The sequence below is a fragment of the Lissotriton vulgaris genome, chromosome 6, assembly GCF_964263255.1.
Source record: "Lissotriton vulgaris chromosome 6, aLisVul1.2, whole genome shotgun sequence".
In the NCBI taxonomy this organism is placed as follows: Eukaryota; Metazoa; Chordata; class Amphibia; order Caudata; family Salamandridae; genus Lissotriton; species Lissotriton vulgaris.
Window position 1 is genome coordinate 1,593,286,347 of NC_141694.1, and position 15,552 is coordinate 1,593,301,898.

The window sequence follows — 15,552 nt, forward strand, 5'->3', positions numbered from 1 at the left end:
TGAGGGTGTTCTGGGCATCAGCGGAGAAGTTGGCGGATCACAGCCAGGCGTGGCGGAGAACCGCCACCGTCGCAGACTACGCCCTGCCCAGCGAGTCTGTGGTATCCAGCCCACATCGAATGGAATACCTCGCTGCGTCTCGTCCCTCCGCAAGTGCTTGAGCGAGCTTTACCCGGGCCCCCTCCAGGCACTCCGGCAGCACGGCTGCAACCGTATCCCACCGTGAGTGGGTGTAATGACCCAAAACGCAAGCGGTGTTGACTGACCGCAACCCCAAACTGAGGGAGGAGAACAGTTTCTTGCCAAACTGTTCATACCTTTTGGATTCCTGATCTGGAGGTGCAGTCGGGAATGCGGACTGTGAAGTAGAGGCCTGGATGACCAGGCTCTCGGGGGTGGGGTGGGTGGACAGATAACTAGGGCCGCCCGGAGCTGGGCAGTGGCGCCTGGCGACGTTCCCATCTACAAGAGAAACTGTAGCGGTCCTGGACCAGGTGACCTACATGACGTCTGTGAGAGCCTCATTAAATGGCAGTAGAGGCTCCGGAGAGCCTGCCGACGTCATGTCGAAGGCTAGGCGGGCAGACTATGTCGTGGTCGGCTCCAAGGCAATAGAGGAACCGGCGGTGGGGATCGGTAACCGATATCAGTCGGTGGCAATCGGTACAGGGCTTGAACCCGGGCATCCCTTCCGGCACCGAGAGTCGCAAAGACTCGAAGAGAGATCAAAAAGGATCGAAAAAAGTTTAGTCAAAAAGTGACTAAAGTACTACTTTTTCCGGATCTGCGCTTGCCGGCGCAGAAAAAAGAACTAACATCAGCGCGCGAGGGCAGCGTCTAAGTACTCCGACGACGTCATCACAGCGCCAACAATGCGGACGACGGACGCAGAGCCGCGGACGACGCCTACTGACGTGCAAGGGTACTGCTACGCAAAACTTTCTGGATCCAGTCGGACGCCTGGGGATATTTTAAGGTAAGGAATCTAACACTGACCTGTTTCTTTTAGATATAATATGCTCTAGTTTTGTAATGTCAAAATCTGCTACTTCTGAGCCCAATTTCAGATGGGTTTTAAACAATGTGAAAGGTTATGGTGCAGGAAAATACAACCAAGTAGTATATGATCATAATGCTTCCTGTGCTACATAGCAACTCTTTCTAAAGGCACACCAAAAGAGAACATTAGATTTCATTGTGATATGCAGACTTTTATGACCAGTAACAGTGCAACATGTCTTGCTTAAAAATATCCATAACATACCTTGTCATACTGACATACGATAACATTGTCGGTATCGAACATGTCAGGTACTTCTTGCTCACTAACATCATCTCCAGAGTTCAAAGGATCCTAAAAGATAAAATTCATATAGAAACAGTAAATAAAAAGCAAACACAATCTCATACATTAGTGAAACTCAAAATGATAACATTATAGGCAACTACCATACAGTCAGAGTATGCATTTGTACCTTAAAACAATCCAAGGCTAGTCTAAGGAACTCTTAAATTTGAAATAAATCCCACTCTGAAAAATTATTTCACTCGAATAACAGACATTCGAACGCTGCTAATTATGTACTTTACAAATTCACTTAGGTTACATGATGACTTTCCCCAGGAAAAGTTAAGTTTGCATTTTGACCTTTTCCCATTTACAATGCGGTCATCAGTTGGATGTACCATGCCTCATTGTCAAAGTGAAGTGTTTACCAAGCACTCTCAATATTCAACTAAGGGTCATTACAAGAGATCCAACTGATTCCGATATCCAGATGATACTGACAAACTGCTTGGAAGACTGAGGTACTGATCCCACTAGCACTGCAAGCTGTGCTCATGACACTGTGAGTAACCCGTCAATTTGTGTGGGATTTGTTTGAACCAAATGTACTTAGGCCAACAATTAATGTACAATTTCATAAAAACTGCTGTATGTTGTGTTGCAGGTCATCACATTGCAAGTAAGTACATCAGGAGTCAAAACATTGCAGGTGTTCATCAGGAGTCACTGCATCAGGAGTGTCTTTACATCACAGCTTTTCAGGAAAGTTTATGCATATTTTTTTTAGGTTTTTATTCCATAGGTAGCCAGGGGCTAAGCATCCCTCATGTTCTAGGTTGTCATCTTTTTTGTAGAGTTCTTTCTAGAATTCCATGAATGTGTGTATGATTTCATTATTCCAGGTGTGTGACTTGTTGTTTGTATCTGTGATTGTTGAAATACTTTGTTTTCTTTGCTTGAATTTGAGGTATGATGCAAGCAATTTGCCCGCTTTGTTAGTCTCGCATAGGTTGATTTGTTTGTATTTCCTGATCCACAGACCTGCCCGTTCGCTCAGAATTCTGTTGAATTCGTATTTTTTCTTTGAGAGTTACTAGAGAAGTATTGGGCTCCTCCGGACTAGCTTGGGAACCTAGTTCTATCAAATGCCTAGGCTTCCACTTCTGCAGGACGCTAAGATCGACCCTGGAACAGAACTAGAAAACCACTCTAGAAAAGATAAAAGGTCTCCTAGATACCTGTTTGCCCAAGTTCATCACCTGGTGGGGCAGAGTAGACACTGTGAAGATGATGATCACTCCCATAGTTAACTATCTAGCTGGAAAGCTCCTCCTAGCTTTCACAGACTATTTCCAAAAAAAAATTGACCTAATGCTAAACAAGTTCATATGGCGCGACAGAACCCCCAGAATCAGCCTCCAGAAACTTAGACTAGGTTGCGTTGATCCAAGAACCTTCAACAAATGTTGAAATCTTCACAAGATGAACCCATGATCTACAAGGGCACGATTCCATGCCATAATTGTTCTAACTGCCATAGAATCAGTCATGGGAACACTGCACTGCACCCTCTCAAGGCACGTCTATTCGTCTTAAAGTCAACGCAACCTGTGATACCACTAATGTAGTTTACCTTCTGAAATGTCTTTGTGGCCTCCCATATGTGGGAAAAATTGAGCGCAAGATAAAAACTAAACTTACTGAACATCGCAGTAATATTCGTACCAAGAATCTGAAATCCAGTTTAGCAGCTCATTACATTCAGCAAAACCACAACCCCAGCCAAATTCGTTTTCAAATTCTTGAAGTTGTAAAAAAACCAACGGGCATTGACCCAAAGAAATTTCTTTTACAAAGAGAACTGTTCTGGTTTCACAAAATGTATTTCTTACATCCTAAAGGACTCAATGAAAGGCTGGAGTATAGTAGTTTTTAGGTTTCGCCTATTATCATTCGCTTGCGAATGTAATAGGCGAAAATTCAAGTGCTCGATTCGACTCGTGAAACCACTGCGGTTTTTCCACAGTGCATGTGAGTCACGTGACCACAAAAGCGGGTCACGTGACCACACAAGCACGCGCATCTCCCAAGAGGAAAACAAACTTCACGTCCCTAATCACGTCACACACGCCTAGCAAAGGCACGCACGTAGGGAGCCGCCTCACCAGCGCACAGGACAGTTATTCCTAGCGCTTTAGATCCAAGCATCTGCCCACATGCGTTGCCCGCTTTACAAGTTACTGTTGGCGCCCTCGACCACAACACGGACAGACCCTCACAGGTACCTACCACCCACCCTACATTAAGATAAGGCGTTCTGCTACTACCGCACGCTACACAGAGACCGATCCCACGCCATACATAACAACAATGGCTGACACTACTACCCCGGAACTCTGCAACTAAAGAATGCGCCCCACAGTGCATACCGCAGAGCCTGCCTCAAGGCAATGCCACGCCTTGTAGAAGACAAGCCGCACACCTGCTTCAGCCGCTTCTTTTGCATTCAACGTAATGACGGCTGCTTGATCCTACACCTACAGACAGCGCTACAACGTGCCTTCCGGGCACCCAGCACCCATCCAACTGCAGTCACGCCTGCCACATCGCTGTAACAAGGATAACCCATGTTCTTCATGCCACATGGCCGGCATCAAGCGTGCCAAACCCCTCCACCACACCCTACACAAAGATGCCCCCCACGCAGTGCCAACTACAAACCCTGCATCAGGATAGTGCCGCTCACTCCCAACAAACTACACCAAGAGACAGAGCCCCCCCCGCAGCGAGACGGTTGCAACCCCTGCTACTACACGCAGGCACTCAAAACAACGCCTGCGCCAGGGAAGAGTCCCTGCACGGAGGCAGGAAATGCTGCCAACTTGGTAGCCAAATAGACCCTCATTTTAGTGCCACTCAATGCCACGGACCCAGGTCATTGGTGCCCCGATGCTGTGGCAAGAGACACACAGGGGTGCCTGCAGCTTCTGTTGCTCTCCAGAAACCTCTACTTTTTTTAAGTTAGATGGCAAGCCATGCCCACACCTTTCACACAGTGCCAGACACTCCCGGCGCACCCCCCTGCAATAGGTGATCTCATGGAGTCAGTAACTTCTACCGCGCCGTCTGCAACAGGGGACACCGAGCCCAGGGGGTGTCACTCGACACCGTGCACGCTGCCTCAGTCACTCATGCGGCACGACTCACTCTTGGGGAGGGGGAGGGGGCGCAGTAACTTCCTTCTGTGAGACGATGCACTGACCATATCAATGCCTCCCACACACCTTTCACACAGTGCCTGCCACACCCCCTGCTTCTGAAGGAAGCCCTTCCGACTAACCGGTATCCACGCAATCACACTGCCTTGTCATTGTTAGCCTTAAAACAAACCTAAGCAAACGCAGGCGGAGACAAATAAAGGTGAACCCTGCTGCCGGGCGGGAGAGAGGGAGTAGCGCAGGGGCAGCTGCGACGGGGGCCACTGCACTCGGATAATTGTTTTATTACCCTCAATAGCAGTCAAAGGGACAGTTTTCCTCGTTTGCCACACTTATGACACACACGTGCAAAACCTAACGAACTGATTTTTTAAACTTGGAAGTACATTTTTATTTAAAACAAAATACAATTTTAGTGTGAACAAAAACAGAGGCCAAACTGATTTAAAAGCATACTAAGGGAAAACAGCTAACGTGCCGCAGGCAGGTAAATACACGCCTAAATGTTTGCAAGCAGTTCACAAACTTTAAACTACAGTCCTACCTTGAAGCAGCCCTTCGGCGGCCAGCTGCGAGGGCTCCACGGGGGCGAGGAGGCATGCAAGGCACAGGCACAGAGTCCAGCTGCTCATGTCGACCGGGAAGGGGGTGGTCGCAGGAAACCTTTAATTCACAGGAAACCCGGCTACTTAAAAAACAAGCACTTGCGTTGCCAATAGGTTTCGCATTTGGAAAGTTGGAGCTATTGGTTTTGAAAATGACATTTTATATTTATATATTGTTATTGACAATGCCAATAACGATATATAAATATAAAATGTCATTTATAAAACCAATAGCTCCAACTTTCCAAATGCGAAACCTATTGTCAACACCAGTGCTTGTTTATAATGTATCTGTTTTGATTAATCTTTCTGTTCTCTCCATGGCAGCTTACCCACTTTTCTCCTTATATCCGGTTTCCTTTTTAAGGTTCTTTTCCATCTCTTCTTTGTTTTCACTTTAGATTTCTTTTTCTTCTCTTACTTCACTCGCATGTTACCATTTTTCCATTTTTCTTCACTTAACAGATGTGGACATATAAACTTTTCTTCTCATTCTAGCACACCTGGCCATTTCATACATTTATTCTTCTTTCTCTCCGTTTTCTCCTAACTTACCATTACTTTTCCTATGATATGTGTCTTTAGAATGTTAAGTGCTTAAGTACGTTTGTTTTCTTTGTTTATCGCCATTTGTTTCCCTAGTTAACTTATTTTGGCTTGGTTTATCATGTTTGAGCCTTGAAGTGGCGTATTGTACATATTCCCCTGTTTGTACCTGTATTAGTCCGATTGTTTATTTCCATTACTCTTTGGTTTGTCCCATGTCCGTTCACGCTGTTGCTAGCTCGTCGAAAACACATTCGACTTCCTCTAACAAAGTCCAATTTCTATGCTCACTAATCTGCAAGTCTCACTCGTTTGTTCAGCGATATTGAGCGCTCACCACAGCGTTCTGCACGCATTGGAATCTGTTTGAACTTCTTGATTATCACGTTATACCCGCACACATCGGTGAGTTTTAGAATAGTTTTCTTGGGATACGTTATTTTTCAGCATGCACATGTCTCACCGAGTCATTACGGGGACTCGCTTAGAGTCCGTAACGTTCTTTCACTTGTATTGCTTTCTCGAACAAGTTTTCACCTTATGCTGCGTTCACTCACGTTTTCGCTACTCCGGTTAATTCACCAAGTCTTGCGTCTAGCTTCAACTTCTTAGGGAACGATACTATATTTTAAGGAACACCATAATTCTTGCTATCCTTCACACTTTGCTGCTTGGCATCACCACGTACACATATAGATTCACTATCGTTTTTCTTGGCAGGTCACCTTTTCACTTGTTTGTCAAGCATGTCCATGCCACTTGTTTTTCATTTTATTTGTTTAGCCTCGGGCTCTTGATACAACCAGTTCCTTATTTGCTTTTTCCTTAGACATCCTACCCCCTGAAGAAGAGCCAAGCCAGGCTCGAAATGCATCGGGGTCATTCAGTACTGTTACGAAAAATGATGTCCATGTTTTGATATCCTCATGACTTTTGCGACCAAGAATTACATTGGAATAACGCAATATCTACATTTGAAAAGTTGACATTTTGAATAAATTGATGACTACAAAGTGTTCGGATTAAATTTTGGATACCTTATTTTACATTATTTGGCGTGCTCAAGAGTTCCACCTTACCCTTGTAAGGCTCCTCTGCTTGTCTCTATAGAGAAAGCCATTTTAAACAATGCAGACCCCTAACTCTCTTCACAGACAACTAGCAAGCGTACAAGAGCAACCCGATCTTCAAGATCACTAGGCAGGCGCTGCTCTAAGTAGACAGAAAGCTCAAAGTCCGCATCGGAAACTCACCCTGGGAATCACTCTGGGATAACCCAAGATTGAATACAGAGGAAAGACCCTCGACATGCACACATGGAAAATAGTAGGTCTCTCATACCCAGCTCAGCTGTAGGAGGAAGGATTGCCGCAAACATTCAACAGTATGAGAAATATACACGACCTCCCCGAAGTAGAAGTTTACAACTTCTTAGCCATCAAGACAGCCTTAACAAAATCTAAACTAACCAAACACAAGTCCTCAATCTTCAGATACATGGAGAACATAAACAAGACAGGCCACCAGGTCTCGCACTTATACATGCTCCACCGCCCAGGAACCTCCAAACTAAACACAAAAAACAAAACCTACTGGGTAACCCAACTTGGCTCCAATCTCACAGAACAAGAACTACAAACGTCTGGGAGGCCCCATCAAGAAACATGATATCCCCAGTGCTAGCACAAACTAAATTCTGGCTTCTACACCAAGCATTCTGGACACCTGCTCGCCTAGCATCATTAGGTCTGAAAGACAACGACAGCTGCTGGAACTGCGGTGCTGTAGAAGGAGACCTCGCACACCTCACCTTCCAATGTAGTAAAGTTAGCAAATTCTGGGAGAAGTTGCTGTGCTTCATCAGCGAAGCCCTAGGATGCACTCTACAACACTCATTTGCCACAACTACCACCGCTCATATCACAACAGATCTAGCCACACAGCAAGACAGGTACCTACTAGACTTCCTCCTGACAACAGTAGTCAAAACAGTACTAGCCAAGAGGAAAGATACCACCAAAGCCACATTCAAGGGATGGCTGAATTGAGTCATATTCCTAAATGGGGCAGACATCACAGCACTAAGACAAACACCCTGGAAAAACCCAGACAGTGTAATGTTGTCAACACTAGACAAATACCTCAGCTCTTACAAGCCTTCATAAATTAACCGTACATGCCTGATCAACGGCTAGTAATCCAGTGCAGGGAGTGTAATCTACACTAAACAGCCGCCAAACACATCTATGTTTTGTCTTTACGACGCACCATGCAGACTTTACCACAAAATGGTATTATCAGGCAGATGTGTTTACCACAATTTGGCAAGTATATGTAGGTTTTGTTAAGTGTTTTATTTCTAATATTTTAAAGACAATAGTAAATATATAAATATTTTCAGTAACGCGTTTCGCCTGACACAGCAGGCTTGCTCACACGGTCTATGGGATATATATGTATATATGTGTATATATATATATATATGTGTATATATATATATATATTCACTGAAAAAACCATAGGTTTCACACCAGTTATAGTTAGGAATTAGCATTTAAAAAACCTATTAAATTCACTGAAAAAACCATAGGTTTCACACCAGTTATAGTTAGCTGGAAATTTTACTGATATAAAACCATTGAAATTCCCACGTTATAGTTAGTCGGACTCACTATAACTTGCGCGTGCAATGCACTGCTGATGACATCACATATTACATCACTCATGACATGGTCAGTGACATCACTCATGACATCACTGATGACACCATCCAGTGAATATGTGCCTTTCTGAAAAAGTAAATATTAGTGAGTAATGTTTAAATATTTAAATATATATATTAGTGTTTTACTTTGTGTATAAGTGGCTACATGTGTTGGTAAGTAGCTACATGCGTATGTATATGGGTTATTAGATGTTTCTCTTAGTATCAGTATGAGTGTCTATATGGTTTGGTGGGGGTATTACTTAGCACATAGATGCATGAGTGACTGACTCTCTGTTTCTATGTTTTGAAGACAGCATATGTACAGGACTGTATGGGTGGATGAGTGTCTATATGTGTTTGTTAGTGAGTGAATGACTGTCTCACTAGTGTCTTTATCAGTAACTACATATGTTTTAATCTAGTATATATGAATATTGATGTATATAAGTGAGTATATGTGAGAGTAAGAGATTGTAAGAGTTCCTGTTTAAATAAGTATGTGTTTCTATAAGTGATTGTTTAAGAGAATAAATATGTGTAATTTTAAATAGAAGTAAGGTGGAAGTGTGTGTATAACTCTATATTCAAATAAATGGATGTCCAATAGTTTATTTGCACGTGTGAATATGTGTGTGAGTAACTTTTGGATGAATGTCGGTGTGTAACAGGATGTATAGGTGTATCACTTCATATGATGAGTGAGTATATGTATGAGTGACTATATAAAACTATTGGTGAATGAGTGGATGTGTATATAGATAGTGGAATTACTGAATTGCTTGTTGTAACTGATATAGGTATCTCCATTTTTTTAAAAATTTCAGTTTCTATTTTTGAATATGTGTCTCAAGGGTTACATTATAGTGAAAGGAGGTCTGTCACTATGTCACAAGGATGGTGTCATGAGTGATGTCACTGACCATGTCATGAGTGATGTAATATGTGATGTCATCAGCAGTGCATTGCACGCGCAAGTTATAGTGAGTCCGACTAACTATAACGTGGGAATTTCAATGGTTTTATATCAGTAAAATTTCCAGCTAACTATAACTGGTGTGAAACCTATGGTTTTTTCAGTGAATTTAATAGGTTTTTTAAATGCTAATTCCTAACTATAACTGGTGTGAAACCTATGGTTTTTTCAGTGAATTTCATAGGTTTTTTAAATGCTAATTCCTAACTATAACTGGTGTGAAACCTTTGGTTTTTTCAGTGAATTTCATAGGTTTTTTTAATGCTAATTCCTAACTTTTTATACAGACTCATACCTATGTGTTTTTTAGTTAATTATGAGGAAATTCCGGACAATATTATGTTAGAAATTTTATTAAATTATGAAAAAGAATCAGAGGAATAAATTTATCTTTAATAATTTCAATTGTTTCAGACAATATTCTTTTTTATATGTAATTCATGAAGTATTACCAAAAATGTTTAAAATATAAAGTGAGACTTATAGTATACTGTTCAACTATTTTTCTGTTACATAGTAAGTTTACTCATAGTTTCTACCTTTCTCCCACTATATTATCTCATATGAATATTTTACACCTCATTTTCATAAGTGAACAGGACAGACTACTCATGATCCCCTAGAAATTCTCAGGGAGTGCTTTAAAGATCTGTTTCTCCTTTCCAGACAGACTATATTATGAATTCCATATACCACAAAAAATACAATAACAACATGCAAGATGTCTACAAAGAAGATGGTGAACATTAAATTTAAGTCTCTTCATTAGTACCTACATGTAGGTACTTACATAAAATAAAAAAATAAAAAAAAAACAATTCATAAACATACAATTTTTGAAGTGATTATTTTTTTTTGAAGTGATTATTTTTCCATAGTACCCTCCCCGATACGCTCCCCGGTGCGCGCACCAGGCGCTTCCCCCGCGAAAATCGAAAAAAAAAATTTTTTTTGGAGGCCCCGCGGGGCCCTTTAATGGCCCCCATATCAAACCTAGGGGGTCAGGGGGGGTCTACCCTGCCCCCTTATGGTCAATTCCACCCTTTGTTTTTGCCACCTCTTATGACTAGATTTTACCGATAGACAAGATGGCGGCCGCTCCGGACTGTTTAGAATGTTTACAGACAACTGAGAGCCAATCAGCTTTCTGCGCGCAAGTCGCGTGTCGCGCCTGGAGCGCTCACCGGTGCGCGTACAGGAGCGCTGCTCTAGATATATATATTTTTTTGAACCTAAATTACTCAAAATCCACTGGAGCACATATCTTGAGACATAGCAAAGGCACATCGGGCTACCAGTCCCTACAATTTTGCCAAGTTTGGTGGAAATCCATTCAGCCGTTCGGGCTAAAAGTGAAATCGACCGCCCTATGGAAATTAACATGGGGAAAACGCGTTTTGGGACCCCCCTTTTATCTCGGCCCCCGCTTGACGTATCCCCCCCAAACTTTCAGGGAAGGACCGGACCGCCATGAGACCATTTTCCTGAAAATTTCAGGCAGATTCGTCAACCGGCGCCAAAGTTATTCAAAATAGAATGTTGAGATTTAACATTGAAAATTATCCTAACTATAACTACCTACTGGCGACCGCCAGTAGGTAATATATATATATATATTCAATCGCGCTTGCTCCTGCTGCAACTTCCTGCCGGATTCACAAGGAAGACAAGGCAGACCCAGTTTGGTGCTTTGATTTTTATTTTTCAAACACCACCAAGACCCTCACGACGCGTTTCGGCAGATCCCTGCCTTGATCACATGACAGCATCATCGTGGAGCACACCTCTATTTAAAGTGCAAGTGCTACATTATCTTTACAATAGACATAGAAGACATATTTAGACTTTACATAGTCTTTCTTACTATTTCTATGTACATAACCATTGTATTTTGGTTATCATAGTTGTAAAAACGCCAAATTTGGTTATTTAGTAAGAATCTCATTTAGATATAGTCAAAGTCAAATAAGGGGGATATGCTTGTAAAATACATCTTAGTACCACAAAATACTTGTAAAATACATATTTGGAACGTTGTGCAACAAGGAAGGTCAAAATGATAGTAAAATACATTGTTTTTATATTATTATGGCATAAATGCTTTTGTATTCTTAACATCCTCGTTTGCCCACCTGTGCCTTCATTCCTTTTGCCCTCTATTTCACTAGGGAATTTTCCCCCCGCACATTTCTATGTCTATTGACTAAAATTCGTGATGTGCTTCTATTATAAGAAACCCCATATATCACCCTATTGGTGTATTGTGTAAATCTAAAGTGCTAAACAGTGCAAAAAAAGGAATATAAAACCCAAAATAAAATAGGAACAATTTCCTATGTGTGTTTCCCTATGTATGTAATTCATACTTTTGTGCAATATTCATAATTTTGTTATAACAGTAAACTTTCGGTACGGTTTCCAAAGATAAATCCTGTAAATGTCATTTTGTAGTGTTCTAGACATGATTCCCACAATCGGTTAAAAAACACTTTTCTACTTTTAAAACAGTATGTTAAAAACCAATTCATGTCTTCACTATAAAATGTACTATATACAGAAAAAATATATACATAGAAACTCATATATAAATAATCTATAAATACAACTTTAAATTAAATGATTTGATTCTCCTCTAAAATAAAGCAGCAATATATATGTTTATCAAAAGTGAGCAGACCAACACAATCTATGTAATGGGAACACATATTATAAACTATCCTAATTCTTAAGTGGTATGGCTACGCATATTCTATCAACAAGATGAAATATATGTTTGAAAGAGATGTAATCAGATTCTTTAGATGGGTCTGCGTTAGTCTAGGTACGTATACAGATCTTCCCCCATGTTCAAACCATTCGGTTGTTTACTATCTAGTAGTAAAATATAATGGGTCTCTAGACGCCGTAGCATCCCCTCTCTATCCCCGCCCCTTCTTTGTATGGGGACACTATCGATCAGATAGTATTTGAGATCGTTAGGCTTCCCTCCATGGTGTTCCTTGAAGTGGCGGGCCACCGGGTAACTAGGGTCGTTGTTATTGATTGCCCTAATATGCTGAAGTATACGCTGATGTCCCGGCAGTTTAGTAATTCCAACATATCTAAGCTTGCAGCTGCATTCCAGGACATATACAACACATTCGCTTTTACATGTCAAATGCTGTCTAATCAATTGTGGCTTTGAGCTAAAGGCTGTTACAAACTCCTTCATATTAGTACCATATTTGCAGGCTTTACAGCTAATACATTTGAAGAACCCCTTTCTTCCTGTTATCCATTCTGTGGTAGATCTACATTCAGGGCTGCTTGTTACTAAAACATCTGCCATTGATGTAGATTTTCTGAATGTGATGGCTGGATGGGCTGGAAGAGAGCTGCCAATGATCGGGTCATCCTGTACTATATGCCAGTTGTTTTTAATTATTTTGCGTAGGGCTTTGTGTTGGCGATCATAAGTAAGTATCAATCTAGGTGCATCATCCCCTATTAATGACGTGTCATGTTGGGATTTAGGGAATGCATTAGCAACTTCTAAAAGTTCTTCCCTTATCTTCATTCTAGATTTTTTAATCGCACTGTTAATAGTCTTTACACTATATCCCCGAGCCATAAACCTTAACTTGCTCTCTTCCTGTACTTTTACCAGCTCCACCTCACTGCTGCAGATTCTGCGCAATCTTAACATCTCCCCATAGGGGATGCTATGTATAAGATGGGACGGATGCGCATAACTAGCATGCAGTAGGGTGTTACCAGAGGTTTCTTTCCTGAACAGGGTGGTACTTATTTTAAGATTTTCTATTTTAACTAGGACATCCAGGAATGCAATCTGTTCGCTATTTATGTGTGATGTAAATTTTAGATTCTCATTGTTGATATTTATAGAGTCTATGAATTCTTCTGCCTCTATTTTAGTTCCATTCCATATGATCATAAGATCATCTATATATCGTAGCCACGATATTATCTTGCCACTGTATGTGTCCCGGTGTTGCCTTTTGAGGACCAGCTCCTCCCACCAGCCCATAAATAGACAGGCATAGCTTGGGGAGAAGCTGGCCCCCATGGCAACTCCTTGTACCTGACGGAACATTTGTTTTTTGAAAAGGAAAAAGTTATGTTCTAAACAAAACACCAATAGGTCCATGAGCATTTTGTTATGGGATGAGAATTCTATTGGTCTCCTATCCAGAAAATAACTAACTGCCTTGATACCATCTGCATTTCTGATGCATGTATATAAAGATGTGACATCAAGCGTGATAAGCAGATATCCCTCCTTCCAATCCACTTTTGCAATTTTTGTCAAGAAATCCCCCGTATCCTTAACATATGAGTCTAACTTTTGAGCATGCTCTTGAAGAAAAAAGTCTATATATTTGGATAGATTCTCAAGAGGTCCATCGCAGGCCGCGATGATAGGACGTCCGGGGGCTTTTTCTCTGTCTTCATGAATTTTCGGTATAAAGTATATTACCAGAGTTTTTGGGAAGTCTTTCTTCAGGAATTTAAATTCCTCCAAATTCAATAGTCCCTTGCTCTTCCAAGCTAGTAATATACTGCCTAATTCATCTTGCATCTGTTTGTAGCGCAGGGGAGTACTATGATGGTAACATTGGGTGTCATTGAGTTGCAATTGTGCTTCAGCTAGATAATCCGCTAGGGGCCATAAAACTATATTTCCCCCCTTGTCCGAATTTCTTATTACTAAATTGTTCTGTTTTTTCGATTTTTCCATCAATGCCCCATAGTTACGTTCTTGACTCGTTAATTTCCGCTTGATCTCATATTTTTTGATGTTACGTTTTTTTATTTGTGATGTTACAATATCATTAAACACATCTATATTGTCTTTAGCCATGATTGGTACAAATTTCGACTTTCTCTTGAAAGGAGTTTCAGGTTTCCTATTTCCAATGTCTCTCATTTCCTGGGTGTTTCTGTATGGAAATGCTCCTTGGGATCTTTGTAATTCAGAGGAGGGAATCTCATCTGTCATATTAGAAGGCAGGTTAACTATAGATTGTAAGTCCACCAACAGTTCATGATCTCCAGCTGATAAGCTAGGTATAGCTAAAGTCTCTGTGGACACCGTACTTGATTTGTTCTTTAACTTCAATTGTTCATGATATTTGCATAGTTTTCTTATATATTGATACACATCCGCTCGAGTCCTGGTATATTGAAAATTAGACTCGGGGCAATAAGACAAACCTAGCGAAAGCAATTGAGTTTCTGCTGCTGTAAGATTTATCTGTGCCAGGTTTATTATTGTATTAGCATTGGGTAACATGGTTGTGCCATCACCTACTTCGTTTTTTTGCTCTTCCACGCCCCCCTGCCCCATCCTCCTCGTTTTGGCGCGGCGTTTGTTGGCGGACCTCCTCGCCCTCCTCCTCTCTGTGCGCCGTTTTTTGCTGATTGCGTTGTACTTGAACGGAGTGTCTCTCGCCGGCTTTGCCTCACATATTCTAGCTCCTCTGCCATTGCAAGTTTAACCATGTTTTCTGTTCCCTCATCTCCTTCTGCTCCTGAACTGTGTTCTGTTGTGATACTGGCTCCTGACATTGAAGAGGTATCAGGCTCTGAATCCTCAGTAGGTGTTGGTATCTTATCCATCCCTCCCTGACCCTTCTTTGCCACTGTTTTGCGCATAGTATCAAACTTCCTAGAGAAAGTAAAGATCTTCCCACTTTCATAGTCTTCTTTGTCCCGGCTAAACTTGTAGGCTTTACGTATTTTTATTTTGTCTTCCTCCTTTTCAAGTTTACGTTCCATTTCATCATTCAATCTGGTCTTTTGCTCCTGTGGGTCATTCATAGCCTGTATTTCACCTCTCAAACTTTCAATTTTGGGCATAAGCTCCTCTCTATCGATTTCCGCGTATTTCACCAGTAATTCCACTAGCTTGCGTGAGGAGTCTTGATTAAATTGTGCCCACTCCGCCATTAATTTGGGGTTTGGAGTATCGTAGCTGGGTGCAATCATTATCCTTAGCCCCCTTGGAATGCGACCTACATCAAGGTATCTTCTTAAAGATTTTGATTCCCACCATTTCGCTGTTTCACGGCGGAGAAGCTTTTCCAGTGCTTTGTATTTATCCTTGAGACCCGTTCCCTCATTACCGTTGTTTGTATATATATATATATATATATATATATATATATATATATATATATATATTCACTGAAAAAACCATTGGTTATAGACCATAT

General features: G+C 41.4%; 1 protein-coding gene across 1 annotated transcript in view; it reads right to left on the minus strand.

The window, feature by feature from the left end:
• The window catches only part of GTF2A1L (general transcription factor IIA subunit 1 like), an 871,572-nt gene that overhangs the window by 145,370 nt on the left and 710,650 nt on the right, over positions 1-15,552 (minus strand). The window contains exon 7 of the mRNA XM_086927762.1: positions 1,265-1,354. Within this exon, the coding sequence (XP_086783888.1) occupies positions 1,265-1,354 (90 nt within the window). The remainder of the gene's footprint in view (positions 1-1,264; positions 1,355-15,552) is intronic.